Source organism: Doryrhamphus excisus, chromosome 9 (genome assembly GCF_030265055.1).
Source record: "Doryrhamphus excisus isolate RoL2022-K1 chromosome 9, RoL_Dexc_1.0, whole genome shotgun sequence".
Classification (NCBI taxonomy): domain Eukaryota; kingdom Metazoa; phylum Chordata; class Actinopteri; order Syngnathiformes; family Syngnathidae; genus Doryrhamphus; species Doryrhamphus excisus.
In genome coordinates, this window is record NC_080474.1 from 9,206,682 (window position 1) to 9,223,132 (window position 16,451).

The window sequence follows — 16,451 nt, forward strand, 5'->3', positions numbered from 1 at the left end:
TTGAAATGAATAATTGAACATTTAAGCTTACTTTCACCATTGACGACGATGTGGCAACTAGATCAACATGGACACCACAACGTGTTTTGCCAAGAGTTATTTCTTGAATTCAAACTGATGGCACTTGCGACATTCTTTCCCTCCATTTGGGCTTATCTTGCAGCCGTGCAAAACGAGAAGGTGGTGTCTGGTGTTTGTGTTGATCTCGCTGCCACATTGCCACACTAATTAAAACAAAACATACGTAACTCATGGCAAAACATGAAGGTGGTGCCACATCATGTGTTTTTAACAATCATATCTTCAATGGTAAAAGTAACTTTAAATGTTCATGTTATATGTATTTACAATTGTTGCAAAAAAAATGCATGTGAAGTATAATGATAAAAATATAAAATGGATATAAAATTGAAGGATATTGTTTTGATGCAAAACATCTTAAATATCTGGAATACATCGCTAACCAGCACAGTTATCGATTCCTTTTCAGTTCAGCTTTTCAAAATAATCGCTCTTATGTGTAGACCACCAAGGTTCCACTGTACTACATCAACAAGTGAAAGTACTTACACAGCCATCGTGTACATTCAGCGTTGCTTCGAGTTTAAGCCTCTGAACAAACTCTCTTCTACCTGTGGAGGGGGGCACAAGCATCCATGATGTGAAAGTTTCTGCTTTTGGATGCTCAGCAACACCAATTTGTCAAAATACTAAATAATAATAAAAAATATTCAGTCTTTCAGGCAGCTAAGTATTGAAGTGAAGACACCTCTGTTAAAAATATTACGTTTTTTTTATAATGTAAAGAAAATTAATCTTTTAGAAAAAAAATAACGCGTCCCTGGAACCTGTTTTGAACCCCACTTCTTTGCTCCACTTTTGCGAGAAACCCACACATTTGAAATTGAAATGTTTCCAAGATGTCATGAAGGGAAAAACCTCCATCCTCATCCACATAATACCACCTCTGACCCACCACTGGATAGATGATCCCACCCCATGTACACACCCACCACTAATAAATAAGATTGAAAACAGGCTTTGTTACACATTTTAAAATCAAGCTCTGTCAGCTACATATGTGGTAGATGTAAGTTTGATCATTTTGTTTTTGCTTCAAGGTGCAACTTATAAACAATCAATTGCAATACAAAAACACCAGTGGAACCAGTGTATACCTTTTAATGTATCCCCTTAATGCGTGTAATAATACATAATACTTTCAGCCTCCTGTCATCAATCATCTAAATAGTTTGTGATTTGAATATACAGCCCACAAGTTGTCCCCTCACTACCCTCTTTTCCAAGTTAAATATATCCTGGGAGAGCTCCCTCTGACACACACACACACACACACACACAAAATGAAAGCTTGAAGTGTATCTTAGTCAAGCTAAATACAGCCGTGACTGAAGCTCATAGGCACCTGCCCCACCTATCCAGGCTCCGATCTTAATTTAAACACAATCAGGTACACACAAGCGTGAAAAAACATCAATACCGTTGAAGACAATTCCATCAATGTGGTCTATACATAATGTACTGCTTCCCAAGACAGTGTCATAAAGTTAAATAGGGATGTTAAGTAACTACATAACATTAGTAATGTTTTCATCGCTGGTCACATTAGGTTTCTGGTTGTCCCTGTGAAATACTACAAATGTATACACTATTTACTATTACATTTTTTATAACAAATTAATAGATAGCTAGTTTTAGTTCAATCAGGCATTAAAGATTAAAAAAAGCACAACAACATAAATCTAGATTTTAAAAGGCTTTAGCAACAAAAACAGACCTGGCTGAATTACATATAGCAAAAAAGAAAGAAATAAGGAAGCTCATTGCGCATTTTGGCTTTCATTGGCCTCATGAAATGACGCGACAGGAGTTTGTGGCCCGCGGGTCTTGAGTTTGACACTTGAGCATTGGTTGAATGGACAGGCTACATGCTACAACATGCTAGCTTACTTACCTAAATAGTTAGTCCTGATACTGTTCGGGTCGCTGTACCCAATGCGGCGTTTATTTACATCCCAAACCAGGTTTCCAGAGCAGGACATTGTGACGGACAGCTTTAACAGACAACAAGATTGACATTTAAGCAAACATTTAAGCCGTTTTTGTTGTTGTTGTCATAGCTCCCCGTCAAGCGGGACAAAGCTAATGTTAGCTAGCCGCTACTGGCAAGGTTTCCATGGTAAACGAAGAAGAAGGAGCTCCTGGTTCCTGTCACCGCAGCCTAGCTTACTTATGACCCGACAGCTCTCCTGCTCCCCGGGGGTGATAACTTGTGAGTGAGACCTGCTAGCCTGGCCCTTTATTTTGTCTAGCATGAAACGATCAGCTGTGTCCAAACAACGCGATAAACAACGATGACTGAGCAAAGGCGCGCTCGATTTGTGACTTTGGTGATACGCGAGGAAAAGGCAAGTAATAAAAAAAACATTTTAGAACTGAATAAACAAAATCTGGTTGTACTTAAACCGTATTGTGCAAATGCACTACTGTACCTGCATCAGAGTGTCCCTAATATTTTGATGCTGTAAACTCATTGTTTTATTTTTAAAATAATTGGTAAATTAATTTATATATCCCACCGTCAGAAGACCAAAGACCTGTAAAAAGTTTTTTAAAAAGTACTGAAACAATATTGGGAACAATAAAAAAAAATATTAAAAATTGTATTGCTCAATTTTTCATTATTAAATAATTTAATAATGTTCGATTGTAATGTAACTGCAATATTGTGAGCAATGATGGTTAAAATGTAATATATTGTAAAGAATTATTATGAATTATTATGCTGTGATTGGCGCTACCAGTCCAGGGTGTACCCCGCCTCTCGCCCAAAGACAGCTGGGATAGGCTCCAGCATACCCGCGACCCTAGTGAGGATAAGTGGCATAGAAAATAGATGGATGGATGAATTATTATGAATTATAAAGGCAGCCAGCAAATGTGTACAAACTATGTACTATAGTGTAACATATCTCCACCCAGTTGGGATACGCTCTGCATATGAATTACACACTCTAACTCTAAACCAATCAGATACGAGTTCTCAACAGCCAGACCAATGAGAACAGTGTCACTTTCTCATCCTCCCCTGTTTGTGCTCGGTTGTGGTACAAAGTCGTGAGGGGAATTTCGGCTCCCTTTAAGGGAATTGGTTCTTGGTGGTCGGAACCCAAAAATGAGTCAGTTCTTTCGGTTCCCAAATGTGTTTTTAATATTATTTTTTTTAAATTCATTTATTACAAAACTCGTTTGAAATTAATTAGAACTTCAATATATACATTATATATTGACAAATATAATTAGATTAAGTGATTATTATTTATATGCTGCCCATGATGACTAAAACAGACAAGAAACAAACCGGATCGTTCAGTTCAAGGAACCGTCTTTCTTATTTTAAAAAGCCGAATCTTTCGCGAACGACTCATCACTTGAACAAAGTCACCTCGTTGTGTCGGTCAGGGAGAAGCTAATGACAGCTAACGACATCTTCTAAACTTAAACTCGTGTTTGTATACTCAGAAACGTCACAAATATTTTACTGCTGTGTGACTTTTAATTTTAACAGTTAATTTCTTCTACCGTCTTTGATTATTGTTAAGTTAGCTGGCATTTGCTCCCCTCAAAAAAGCTACCATCATGGCTGCGCTAAGAGCGTCCTATCACAGGATTTTGGACAGGATCGAGCACATACTGCCTGCCAAACTGAGACCTTTATACAACCACCCAGCAGGTAAGGTACATAATCGATCAGAGTGTCGATCAAGTGAGATGAAAAGTGTCGATATCTGGAAAACCGTGGCTCGTATCTGTCACAATGTTGCAAATTGTGTCTGTATTACCGGGAGTTGACAACACTAGTTTGATTGCATTTTAATGCAGAAAATGCCATCTCTGTACTTTGTGTGTTTATTTTCAGTAGTGAGCCAATATCCAAACATATACTGTAATGGCAGGTGATGGAAGCATGATATATTTCTTGCATCCATTCCAGTTGTTTATATGTAGCTATTTATATGCATGACGGTGAAAGATATTATTGTGTTCGGGGTTAAGGCCACTCGTTTAAACATGAAAATCTCCCACCAAAAATGTTGCGTCCCATTCATGCCTGTGGGAGGGGTTGCCTGCATTTTGTGCTCAAGGGCATTGGTACAAGGACAACTTTGCAAGCAGGTATGAAGCCACCTCCCTCCCAGATCATTTACAGTAACAGTATGTCCTAGTTTTTGTGTGTCAGCATCAAGGAAGAGTGTAGAGGAATGACATTTCCGGCTAATATAGTCATAAATGAAAGCAGAAACCATATATTTATAATACTGTACTATATACTATATATACTGGTTTGAAAGACCCCCTGTAAAAATGCTATATCCTTGATATGACTAAAGTGCTCTGATGATTTAAAGACCAACTGCTTCTGCAAAAACGTGAATCAATCCCCAGATTCAAACTGATTGCATGAGTTGGTCTGATGTCATTCATGTGCCGGATTTGGCCCCGGGCCGCCATTTGCAAAGCTTTGGTGTGCCAAGACCATTCTACTGGCCTTTTAGGGTGTTGCCTTGCCTTGTTTTGTGTGAGGTTTTAGTACCTATGGTGAGTGTGTGAACGGCGTCTGGAGCGAGCACTGAACTCCACAAAATATGCTGGGAGGCCAACCAACCACCCAACCAGCTTTTAAAGCCTGATTTAGTGCATTTGCATTGATTAGTTTTGGACTTTTGGACAAATGCCTTGCTTTCATGGTTGCCTTTTCTTCTGTTTTCATTCAAGGTCCAAAAACAGTTTTCTTCTGGGCTCCAATGTTCAAATGGGTATGTACACTCTTTTATTATTATCTCAAACTATAAACATACCCATGAAAGCCAGGGTGATTGTTCCACATTTTGTAGCCACCTGCGAGCCAAAATCAACACCGGTGCCATTCACAAAGCTGCAGCTAGCGTGGGATGCTAACACAGCAGTTTACATCTTCACGTTGTCGTCATCAAACACAAACAGCCAATTGAGTCCTATGAAGCAAAGAGCTTTGAGAACAGAAACAGGAAGTAGAAACCGACCAAAAAAAATTATCCTCACTAGGGTCACGGGGTATTATTATGATTACTATATATTTTTTTTTGTTGGGAACTGATATTTTCTTGAAACATACCTATGTTCTACTGCTGATTACTAAAGAATGGAAAAAGGTCGAAACAACATTTTTCTGCTGAAAGATGAGTCTAACCTTTCTTTTGGTATATACCATGTCTATACACTCTTAAAAATGCTGGGTTTTAAGAGTGTATACAGCCCTAGGACACAATATTCTGTGTGCCTTCAAAAATCTGTCAAAACAATAAAAAAAATGGCTGGTCCCGAGAGGGACAGCTTTTGAAAAATATTTAAATGAGTTATTAAATATTTGCATATTATTCACATACATGATGAAATAACTGGTTATTTCACCTGCGGGACTCCACTAGCCGACAATTGACTGCATTAATGACCTTCTTTCTGTCTTCAGGGTCTGGTTGTAGCTGGTTTGGCTGATATGACTCGACCAGCAGAAAAGCTCAGTACCTCCCAGTCTGCAGTACTGACAGCAACAGGTAACAGGAGCCTTAAGAGATCATCATACAGTAATAGAAGTGGAGAAATGTATGCCAAAGGTTTTCCTCAAACAAACGTTATCTTGTGCTGTTTTGGCAAAACATAACCTTTGCTCTTGTTCCATCAGGGCTCATCTGGTCCAGATATTCACTGGTCATCATCCCAAAGAACTGGAACCTGTTTGCGGTAAACTTCTTTGTGGGCAGCGCCGGAGCGTCGCAGCTGTACAGGATTTGGAGGTCAGGACAACAAAAGCTCCTAGAACTAAACAAAACCTATTTTTCACCTATTTTTTTTAAGAACATGCTGCACATGTACAAGCTAAAGATCCTCTATATGCACTGTACCCCTTGCGACAGAACAAAATGGACTTAATTTGATTTGTTTTTGTCCCTGAATAGCTACAATCAAGACCAGAAGGCTAAGGAGGTAACCGAGTCCTGAGTGTTCTCGGTGGACTAAAAGGACGACTTCACACCAGGCACCAACCTGTCCCCCGTTTCACGTCATGTGTACCTCATCACGTCGTTTCCATGTTACCGCAGCCATTGCCAGCTAACGTCATCCGACCATATCCAAGCCCCTTTTCTCTGCTGGAAATGTGCACTTTCCCTAAAGTTCCAAGTTTCCTCAGGACGTTTAATTGACATAGAACAGGGGTCGGCAACCTTTACTATGAAAAGAGCTATTTTACCCCCTAGCCCACTAAAGAGAAATACCCTGGAGCCGCAAAACATACGTTTAAAACAACGTTGGAGGGAATTTGGGGCTATCAAAGTAGTTCAGATAACAAAAGACGAGTTAGAGTACGCTTGCTAGTAAACTAGCAGTAAACTACTGTAAACTTACCTGATGCTCTGCCGCAAACAAGTTCCCATGCAGCTGTTTTTTTTTTAATTATTTTAATTTTCCTTCATGTTTCTGCCAGAAATCAGTCAGGATGCATTCATGGTCACACACAAAATTGGATTTTTTTTTTTTAAACTCATTACAAAGACGTGTATTTTCCCCACTCGGGTGTTAAAAAATATTCAAGCATTGCAAAGGGAGCCACAACAAAAAGGCTGAAGAGCCACATGCGGCTCTGGAGCCACAGGTTGCTGACCCCTGACATAGAACAAAAAACAAACTTGAGAATGATAACCAATGCAAAAGTATGACTTTCTTTTTGTAACAAGTTCTGATTGTACATTTAGTTTGTCTTCATGTGTCATTCAGAAGTTTGGGTTGTTTTGCTTTTTCCAACAAGTGTAGCAATCATTACCTCATGCAATCATTTCCCAAAATTACCAGCGTTTAGTTACATGGTTGTGATGGAAGGAATGTGTCCTCATGAAATTTATTTATGATATAATTATTCATTGATTCGTTTAATGGCTTTGAACCAAGGAAGAACAAACTAATCAATTTATTGCTTAATTGTATTTTTGTTGGCTTGTCCTAACTGAATGTTGCAATTGTTTTTAACTTGCAGTGTTTTAATGCTAGCTAACAGTGGTACTGACATGCTAATGTCTTTGCATTTGGGAAAGGGTTTTTGTCATTATAAATCAGTCTTCATATTTTTTAAATTCCCCACACCGTATTGGTAAGAAATGTTATCACCTTAATATCTGATCTGGTGAAATAGCACTTTGAGGCACTGTGGAAATGTAATGGCTGTGAAATAAAAACCCTGTTCAGCTACGAAACAGCTAATTTAATGGATGCCCTTCGCACCTTTTGTCATACTTGAACCTATTTATGATGGCCTCGTAATGCAAGATTTAAGGATGTTACACAGGAAAACATTTTTCACTGGGGCATGAAACCCTCACCAGAGTCTGTCAGTGCATTTAAGATATTGGAAAAAGGAAATAGAACGAATGCTCATGAGCCATGATAGACAAACAACAAGAGCCTGATTGATGGTTAACCAAAAGTTTTATTCACAACCAGAAACAAGAAGCCAGGGTTTAGCGTTTGCCACCAACACGGGGCGCGCTAACCTTCATGGGCTTGGCAATCTTAGGTTTCTGTGCAGCCTTGGTAGTAGCCTACAGAACAGAATTAAAGAAGGAACATTGTTTAAAACGATATACCACAGAGCCTTGATTCTATAGCAGTCTAACTGCAATCTACAGTATCTGTAACTCAGTACAGTAACGCCACTAGATGTCACTACCATTCATGCAATCAGCGGTAAGTAATTGACGTATAGCTTGATGAAAACAAACAGCACTTACCTTCGCACTGGGGGCAGCGGGCTTCTTGGCTGCCTGCTTTGCCTTCTTGGCCTCCTTTGCAGCCCTAAAAAAATGAAAAGAAAAAAAATCACATTGCTTAACAACATATTTATAATGACTTATGTGCTGAATTGGACAATGCGGAGGCAATTCTACCAATACAGTACAGCAGTCTAAGTGGTCTAAAGGCACAGTTTTAACTTCTTACCTGATGGCCTGTTCTCTCTGTGCCTTGCGAACCTCAGGCTTCTGGTTCCTCTTGGCCATGATCTCAGCCAGGGAGGCACCAGTTATGGCCCTCTGGAACTTGACGGCACGGCGGGTACGCTTCTTAGACACCTCTTCCTGTTAGGGATGGGGGCGGAGGATGATTTATTGACAACTACTGAGAGAAACGTGTGTCACCGTCCCTCGCTACATCGTGGTTTGAATATTGCACCCTCACTCTTGTCACACTCTTCAAAAATTAATAAACAATCACTGTTTTATGGTTAAATACGACCTATTAGTAAAAGAAAAACAATGCATATGTAAGCAAATGATAGTCATTTTGCATGTTATGTAAAATGTTATATGTAAAAGTGCAGTGTAGATTGTGTGTACATTTAATGGTGGCCTAAAACAATTGAGTATCTCTACTAAATCTGTCCAAAAGTGGGAAAGTTATATCCCAGTTTTTGTTCCTTATTTGGTTTTTGGATGTCTACTACATTCATTCATATCCTGTGTATCTCCAGGGGGCTAAGCCCCCCGTCCTCAGAACCTAGTGACGCCCCTGGAAGCTACTAATTGACAATATACAGTAAATTAAATAGTTGCTATTAACCATAGAAATACTAGCTTTACAAGTTTCTTAAGGCGTGTTGGAGAGTTTGGAGGCTGGCCGATGGTAAGTAGCCACAGATGACCAACAAGGACCAGTACTATGATCTCCTCGTGTTCTATGGTTGCAGGTGTGGAGTGAGCGCTGCTGCACAAACTGCAAAACACAGTCTGGCATCAACACATAACATGGACTGATCCCACGCACACCGTCCACCCACAGCCAAAATGATGCATACCGTATACAAGTACTGGTCTTACAATTGAGTCAGAGGCCAAATGGCAAAAGTTCGGATCTCGTCCTGAACACCTGAGCCAATTTAAATGCATCATTAAATGTACTGTCTAGGGATCGACCGATATGGGGTTTGTTTTCGGCCCGATTTTTTCCCCATCACCCTTAGCCGATGGCCGATTTTGCTTGGGCCAATATTTGTGGCCGATACCGATTCCCTAATTACAATGGTAGGCACTTTTAAAGATGAAGCATTCAGCAGCATTCCTGGTTTTCCGACCCACAAACTAAACTATATTGTAGCGTCGCGGGGAGCACTTCCTGGTTCCCAGCGTGCTTTGCGGCACCATCAATGTAAATAGTTAGTCAGTTTGCAGTTAAAGTTGCATAGTTGTTCATTCTAGTTCTGCTCAACTAGTGAGAGTGCTTTTATTCGCCTGTTGCGTTGGTATGTGATGTTTTTGGGATTTCTTATTGTCACACCATGACAAACTGTCATGCCTAGCAACCACCCAGTGACATGTGATGGGCTGTGTATGGTGTAAAAAGCTGGATTTTACTTTACAAATAAAAGCTGTCCTCTGCTATAAGACCCTTGAGTGCCACAATATGCTCAAGCACGTATATTGCATGCACTTGGCATTCATGTTACCTATTTCAAAGCATGTGGCAATATTTCAAGTAAGTTTAACTGTTAGAGGCTAATTAATAGTTGAAAGCGTACCCTTGTTGTGATTCACTAGTGGCAGCGGGGTACCGCGACTGCGTGTGTTGCAGGGTCCTCCGGCAACAGAAAGCTGCCTGGCGGATGCCTGTCTGTAAATCATGCGGTGGAAAAATACATTGGCGAAACCGCGCGCCTATCGGCCGATACCAATTCATGTAAAGAACGCAAATATCGGCCCGATATATCGGCCGATCCTTAGTACTGTCATAATAAAATCTCAACAGCATGCCTCGAGAACCTGAAACAGCAATGACACACAATCACTTAAAACTTATACACAATTATTCTGTTACTTACAGACTGTCCCTTCTTGTGCTTGCGTCTGTACAGCACAGTCCAGTTGATCTGTCGAGGATTCCTCTTTGCCAAAAACGCAGACTCGCATTTGGCGTTCAAGAACTGGAACACCTGTTAAATTCATCACATATTACATTTATTTACTCTGTTGTTGAATCCTGAGCTAGCTAGCCTGCTACAGGCAACCACTAGCAAGGCTGGGCGATAGCATACGAGCCGGGTAGGCCACTCCAGTTTATTAATTCCAATATGCGGTATATGATGTAGTCCAAACACTTAGCTGTTATCTAAACAAATAATATACAACATTATAGATTCTAAATTAGGCAAGACCACTAAGTGCCACATGGAAAACATTGCCAACGATTACCTTCCCGTCTATCCTGGCGTATCGGCGGCCATGACCGGGGTATATTTTGTACCCGCTGAAACTGCACAACTCGACCCTGAAAAAAACAAATGTAGGGGGTCACTGTGAGTAATGCGTTTATTTATGCGATAAAGCGTCAAGTTGGAGTAACATATTTTGTCTAAATATTCAGATGGCATTTGATTGTAATCCGTAAACTCACTTCATGACGACTACGAGTCGGGCGCACAACCGGAAAGAAAGACGGCGGAAGCGGAAGTTGATTTGGGGACGACAAGTTTATATTTATAAAATATGTTTTGTTTTTTTTCAAAGTCGATGACGTTTTATAATAAGTATTATATTTGGCAATTAATTATTTTTAAAATATTAAATCTAAAATATACTGTCGCCACACTGGAAACTTCAGTTTGACGTCCTCTTGGTTGCCACTAACCCTCTGCTTGTAACTTTCAATATTTTGTAATTCATATTCATATTTTGTTGTATCAGAAAACATTTTAAAAATTACTAAATACAGAAAAAGATCGCTGTTGCGGATAGTGGATTTGTCGCAAAGGACAACCGAAATTGTAATCGATCACAAGATTCGGCGCGCGCATCACACATGAGTGAACATTAATTATAAACTACATTTCCCAGAATGCTATCCGATTGCAGTTTGAACTTCTTGCTAACGACCGACTCTGGTTGTTGTATTCCCAAGAAAGGCTGCAGCTAATAGAATTCCAATATAACATTAACATTGGTTGTTTATGTAACTGTAACATGGGGGTATCAGATTTAGAGCTTGATACGAATGGTAAGCGTGTGTTTTAATCTAAGCTTTAATCTAAGCTATCTATGTGTTTGTGTTACATGGTTAGCTAACATGCATTGAGCTCTACCGTTAGCTAGCGTCAGTTGTCAATAGGTGATGAGAAGGACAGTTTCAGTATCAGTGTGATGGTACATTACCAAATAACTATAATTTTCAGTGTTATTACACAAAATGGAGATACAGTAATACAGTACTTGTTTTACTTTGTCTAATGGTTTCAAATGTTAGCAACGCAAACAAGATAATTCTTGTGCATGATTATGCTATGCTAAGTTTATTTCGCACAACCCTCGTATTATATCAACATTTAAATGACTAGATCCTCATTCGAGATAAGGTAGCTATTTAACACAACGATTCAAGAATCCCCCAGTTTTATGTTTGTATATATGGTTGTGGTAAACAGCCCGCTTGCATTTTCTATAGTTTATGACTTGATTTGTTTCCTTCCATCCAAAAGGACCTGTGGTGGATCTTTCAGCAAGAGGCATGCGGAAGCTTGACTCCAGTTTTGTCTGCTCTGAGGACACACACACTCTCATACTGGACCAGAACCAAATTATGAAACTTGACCATCTGGAAAGGAACCCAGGCCTCCAGCAGGTGCTCTAACTCCTCATTTAGACCCGTGTGTGGAGTGACATAATATGATACAATTTTTTTTATATTTAGCTGTCCGTAGCCAGCAACCGTCTGGTCAGGATGATGGGTGTGTCACATCTTCAAGAGCTGCAAGTCCTCAATCTCCCCAATAACAGCATTGGCTACATTGAGGGATTAAGGGATCTGCCGAACCTCAAATGGCTCAACCTGTCCGGAAATGCTATTAAGGTACGGAAAAGGTGGTGTCGATGAATGCATCAAATGCATATGTAACTGTACAGGTATTTGTTTTTGTTTTTACATAGGTCATTGAGCAACTAAACAACTGTGTCTCGCTCCAACACTTGGATCTTTCGGATAACAGCATATCTACCATTGGTGATCTGAGTAAACTTGCAGCACTGAAGGTGAGGAAAGGATCATCAAACATTAGTGAATGATGGTACGCACTCTTTGTTTTATGACTAATTTGCCACTTTTGCAGACACTTCTCCTGCATGGAAACAGCATCACAACACTCCACACCGTGCCTGCCAATCTCTCCACACACGTGTCCATCCTGTCTTTGGCCTCAAATGAGATAACAGATCTCAACGAAGTATTGTTAATATTAGTAATAATTTATCTTTTCTCCGTTTTATACACGCTCACTGTTGTTGTCTTGTATGCTTCATAGGTGGCATACCTGGCCCCTCTCCACAAACTGGAGCAGTTATCCATCATGAACAACCCCTGTGTAATGCCAACCCCCTCGCTTCCGCGTTTTGACTACCGGCCGTATGTGATGAGTTGGTGTCTGAACCTGAAAGTCTTGGATGGCTTTGTAGTGTCTCAGAAAGAAGGGTTAGTACTTAGCCTTGTTGCAATTGGCGATTAAATACACGGTAGACATGCATACCGTATTTCCTCAAATAGTGGCCTCCGCTTTAGTAGATGCCAGGCCTCGATTAATCGCAGGCTGTGTCCACTTGGATAAACAGAAGCCGCACCTCAAATACATGCTGCCTTCTCTCTCACTGTTGTTGATACAGGATGGTGACAAGGACAATATCCTGGCTTCTATATACAGTAGTAGTAGTTTAAGTAGCATAAAAAGGTGCTAAAGATAGCAGCAATAGAATCACTGAGGGACGAATAAAGGCATATCTTAATATATATTCATTCAAGTATCATTGTTCATTTGTAATGGATGCTTCTATATGAGGAACTGTGGTATTTAAAACATTCTCTCCCGTGTACTTTATCACCATCACCAGACTCAAAGCAGAGTGGCTGTACAGTCAGGGCAAAGGTCGTTCCTATCGACCAGGCCAGCATGTGCAGCTGGTTCAGTACCTTTCTACGGTTTGCCTCCGCACCTCGTCGTCGCCTCTGGTGATGGCGGAAGATGCCAAACTGGAGAAGATCCTGACTAAGCAGAGGTAGAATCTTTTCTTTTGATTGAAACTTGGCTTTTAATCGGAAAATGATGGAGTGAATGACGCAGGGTCATTTGTCTTCCTGAGGTTCCACCAAATGCAGCTGTTGGAGGAGATGCGGGGAGAATATCCCAGCCCTCCTCGGCCCGCTCAGCTGGCTGTAGAAAAGCCCGGTCCCTTGCACACATCGGCACAAGGGGGGGCCACAGAAGGGCAGAAAAGGAGCACTCCATCACCAGCCGCTGTTCTATTAGACCAAGAGAAAGGTTAGTAAAAAGAAAAGCTGATTCGTCTTTTTTTGCACAATATATATTGTCATTGAAATATCATTGTACTCATATAGTGGCTTTATTACCACTTTTACAAGTCACTCAACTGCAGTGAGTACCAGGCTCTATTAGACATGAGGCATATATTACCTCATTCGCGACCAAAGACGTAGACGACCCGGCCGCTCACTCCCAAAGATGTATTTATACGTCTTTCTTTTTTGTGAGTGCGGCACAAAGGTGATAATGCAACTCCACGATAGAAGAGAACACGCTTGGTGTGGTTTTAAGCCGTACACAAGACATCTAGTGTAGGTACGTGGTGTCCATTAGAGTGGAGGGCATTGTATTTCAAGTTTGGTCATCCTTCCTTCCATATAGGGCCAGCAGTGCAGTTCAACACCTGGGTGAGCTGTAACCACTCCAACACATCACTACCACACATTTCCATCCCCGGCAGGCTCAGAGAAGAGAGCCTCTCTCTGGAAGAGGTGCAGACAGATGAGGACAACCTGAACAGCAGCATGCTCTCCTCCGAGTCCTCCTTCCTGCCCTTCATGTCTGACCCGGAACCACAGCTGACTCACTCAGACAGCGAGGACGAGACGGAGACATTTGAAGCAGACTCCCTGGCCCCCGCGGTTCCCCGGGAAGCCCCCCCGCTGGAGCATCAAAACAAGGAGACGCTGGAGTCTGCAGCGATTAGCTCGCAGACGCCACACCTCGAAGCTCCCAGAGAAGAAGGTTTAAAGTTCATCATAAAACAGTCAGCTTGTGAGGAAGTAAAAACAGCAGCTGTTAAAATCCAGTCGTGGTGGAGGGGGCAGTACACGCGCTGTTGTCACCCCGTGGCCCGAGAGGTCCGCAGTGAGATACGGCTACGCAGGATGCAAGACCACATCATCTTCTTGACAGAAAAACTGGACAGGTACACGACTACTCTATGTACTCTTTGTAGCCCCTACAAAGGGGCCCCTTATCCTACTTTTGTGTTTTACTCTAGTGGTATAGGATCTAGAAATGACAGCTGTCTTAAATCCCATGAACTGTAGGGGTGAGAATTTTTCACCATTGTTAGAGCCCTGTAGAAATGAAATAACACCCCTATAGTCACCTTTACACTCCTATTATTCTTTATTTGCAACCCATTTCTCAACTGTAATGGGCAGGCTACGGGACAGGGACACAACAGAAGGCTGCCTAATTTAAACACAGCATGCTAACGAGCTAACTAGTTAGCATCCAGTTTGTTTATTTAAGAAAGGAGTTGGAGAAGAAGGGAAAAGTAAGAAACCAAAAACATACCACTTCCACACGGAATGAGAGGAACTTTTTTCCCCACTATGTCATGGCCGACTCCATGCAGTTTTACGTCAGCGTAAAGTAATCATCAGTGTAACATTACGGAGGCCTAGTGACCAGAAGACTACATATAACTTGTCTTTCAATAGTTTTTGCCGAATAATAGTCCATACGCGACCACAAAACAGCAGCCATTTATTCATGAATTATTGAAAATAGAGTGAGGGAGCGATGTTGTGATGTAGCCATGACCACTCACAACAGAGTATGGATGGTCAGGGGAATAGGCTGATTTGCCCTCTAGAGAAATTGAGATTTATGGTGTAATTTACTCCAACTTACTGTAGTGCTCCGCTTGGATCCAGTATCATTTCAAAAGGCCATGGGATGAGCAGGATCGGGTCCGTTTAAGAAGCGTCCTTATATCGAATTTGTGACATCTAGTGTGTTATATCTCATAACGGTCTGCATGTTTTTTGATCATTTAGGTCCAAAGACTTTTACTAAAATTGCACGCAAATGTGGTTTTCTTTGCAGGGTGCAGAAACAGTGCCAAGAGGAGAGGTTACAAAGGCTGGTGCAGAAGGATGCGGTTAGGTTTCTATGGAAACAGGTAGCTAAACTGTGTAGCGAAATCTGCTTTTTGTTCCAATTTAGCCAAGACATGACACAGCTGTTACCGCAGTTATGAGTGTGTTTGGGTGTGATTACCGAAAGTGGCACGCTGCTTGTGTCTCTTGTAGGTGCAGTCCATGCTGCAGTGGAAGCAGTCGGTAGACGAACAGCTGCTTGGCCTCCCTCACATCTGTGGTGGTCCGTGCCAGGCATCACCCCCTCCGATGGCCTGCAGCACCACCAACCAAGCGGCCACAGACATGTCCTTCCCAGACTCGGGATTCCAGACGACAAGAAAAGAGCAGGCGGCGCGGGAGGGCAGCTTCCTGAGCAGCGGGACTGGAGAGTCTGTCATGACAGTGCGAGCACTCAGCCCGAGTGGCGGCGGCGGCTCGGACAGCATGGACTGCACCCTCCTGGAGCAATATGCCTCCTCCTTGCAGCAGAGGGAGGAAGAGGACGAAGCAGAGGAAGTGGTTAGCGATCATTCGGTGACACCACGGCCGTCCTCGCCCGTCTCTCCTGGAAAATCAGTCCTGCAAACAGGAGCTGAGGTGCAAGAAGGCTGCAGTCACACAAACTGAGAATCTTCAGCTCAAATCAAAAGAATGTAAATGATTACAGAATATCTACTGAACATGGCACTTTTATTACATTTATTACTCAGCTATTTATTGCTCAGCTTACATGCCTTTTTTTAAATGAATGTTCTGCACTTGTGAAAGGCAAAACAACACAACACTTAAAATGTAGCTTTGTTTACCAGTTGTTATTCAGCTAGTCTGCATCTGCTATTACGTTTCTTTCTATACTTCTCTCAATGATTGAATATTCACCTGTGCTCTTTCCTGTGATTAAACTGCAATAAAAGCAGATCACTGGATCAGATCACTTTTCACTGGATTGAGCCACTACAGCCAACACAAGCATCCATCCATCCATTATCCTCACTAGGGTATGCTGTCTTTTGGGCGAGAGACACGGGTATGCTGTCTTTTGGGCGAGAGACAGGTTCCACCATGGACTGGTGTCCAGCCAATCCCAGGGCACATATAGACAACCATTCACACTCACATTCATACCTATGGACCATTTGGAGTAAGTCAACACAAACATGCAAACTCAATTATTA

The 16,451-nt window shown here is 41.5% G+C and overlaps 4 protein-coding genes and 1 non-coding gene across 6 annotated transcripts in view; 2 read left to right on the forward strand and 3 right to left on the reverse strand.

The window, feature by feature from the left end:
* dcaf6 (ddb1 and cul4 associated factor 6) overlaps window positions 1–2,367 on the reverse strand; it is a 17,719-nt gene extending 15,352 nt beyond the window's left edge. For both annotated transcript variants that reach the window (XM_058081480.1, XM_058081481.1), the window contains exons 1-2: window positions 1,976–2,367; window positions 571–632 (exon numbers count right to left, since the gene is read on the reverse strand). In XM_058081480.1, the coding sequence (XP_057937463.1) occupies window positions 571–632; window positions 1,976–2,063 (150 nt within the window). In that variant the 5' untranslated portion in view covers window positions 2,064–2,367. The remainder of the gene's footprint in view (window positions 1–570; window positions 633–1,975) is intronic.
* Window positions 2,368–3,431: 1,064 nt separating this feature from the next.
* mpc2b (mitochondrial pyruvate carrier 2b) lies at window positions 3,432–7,307 on the forward strand. The gene is made up of 5 exons (XM_058081517.1): window positions 3,432–3,754; window positions 4,798–4,838; window positions 5,531–5,615; window positions 5,744–5,855; window positions 6,018–7,307. The coding sequence occupies exons 1-5, from the start codon at window positions 3,661–3,663 to the stop codon at window positions 6,058–6,060; spliced, it is 375 nt and encodes a 124-aa protein (XP_057937500.1). The 5' UTR covers window positions 3,432–3,660; the 3' UTR covers window positions 6,061–7,307.
* A 213-nt stretch (window positions 7,308–7,520) lies between these two features.
* rpl24 (ribosomal protein L24) lies at window positions 7,521–10,575 on the reverse strand. The gene is made up of 6 exons (XM_058081516.1): window positions 10,495–10,575; window positions 10,293–10,368; window positions 9,923–10,033; window positions 8,050–8,186; window positions 7,842–7,905; window positions 7,521–7,652 (listed from the first exon to the last, which is right to left on the reverse strand). The coding sequence occupies exons 1-6, from the start codon at window positions 10,497–10,499 to the stop codon at window positions 7,572–7,574; spliced, it is 474 nt and encodes a 157-aa protein (XP_057937499.1). The 5' UTR covers window positions 10,500–10,575; the 3' UTR covers window positions 7,521–7,571.
* LOC131136362 (small nucleolar RNA SNORA23) lies at window positions 8,700–8,881 on the reverse strand. The gene has a single exon (XR_009131737.1). It is a non-coding gene; the product is annotated as a small nucleolar RNA SNORA23 (small nucleolar RNA).
* A 351-nt stretch (window positions 10,576–10,926) lies between the features above and the next one.
* cep97 (centrosomal protein 97) lies at window positions 10,927–16,269 on the forward strand. The gene is made up of 11 exons (XM_058081486.1): window positions 10,927–11,094; window positions 11,573–11,715; window positions 11,785–11,943; window positions 12,021–12,122; window positions 12,200–12,313; window positions 12,392–12,558; window positions 12,972–13,136; window positions 13,221–13,399; window positions 13,784–14,330; window positions 15,242–15,317; window positions 15,448–16,269. Exons 1-11 carry the CDS (start codon window positions 11,061–11,063, stop codon window positions 15,901–15,903), a joined length of 2,142 nt encoding a protein of 713 aa, XP_057937469.1. The 5' UTR covers window positions 10,927–11,060; the 3' UTR covers window positions 15,904–16,269.
* The last annotated feature ends 182 nt before the right edge of the window (window positions 16,270–16,451 follow it).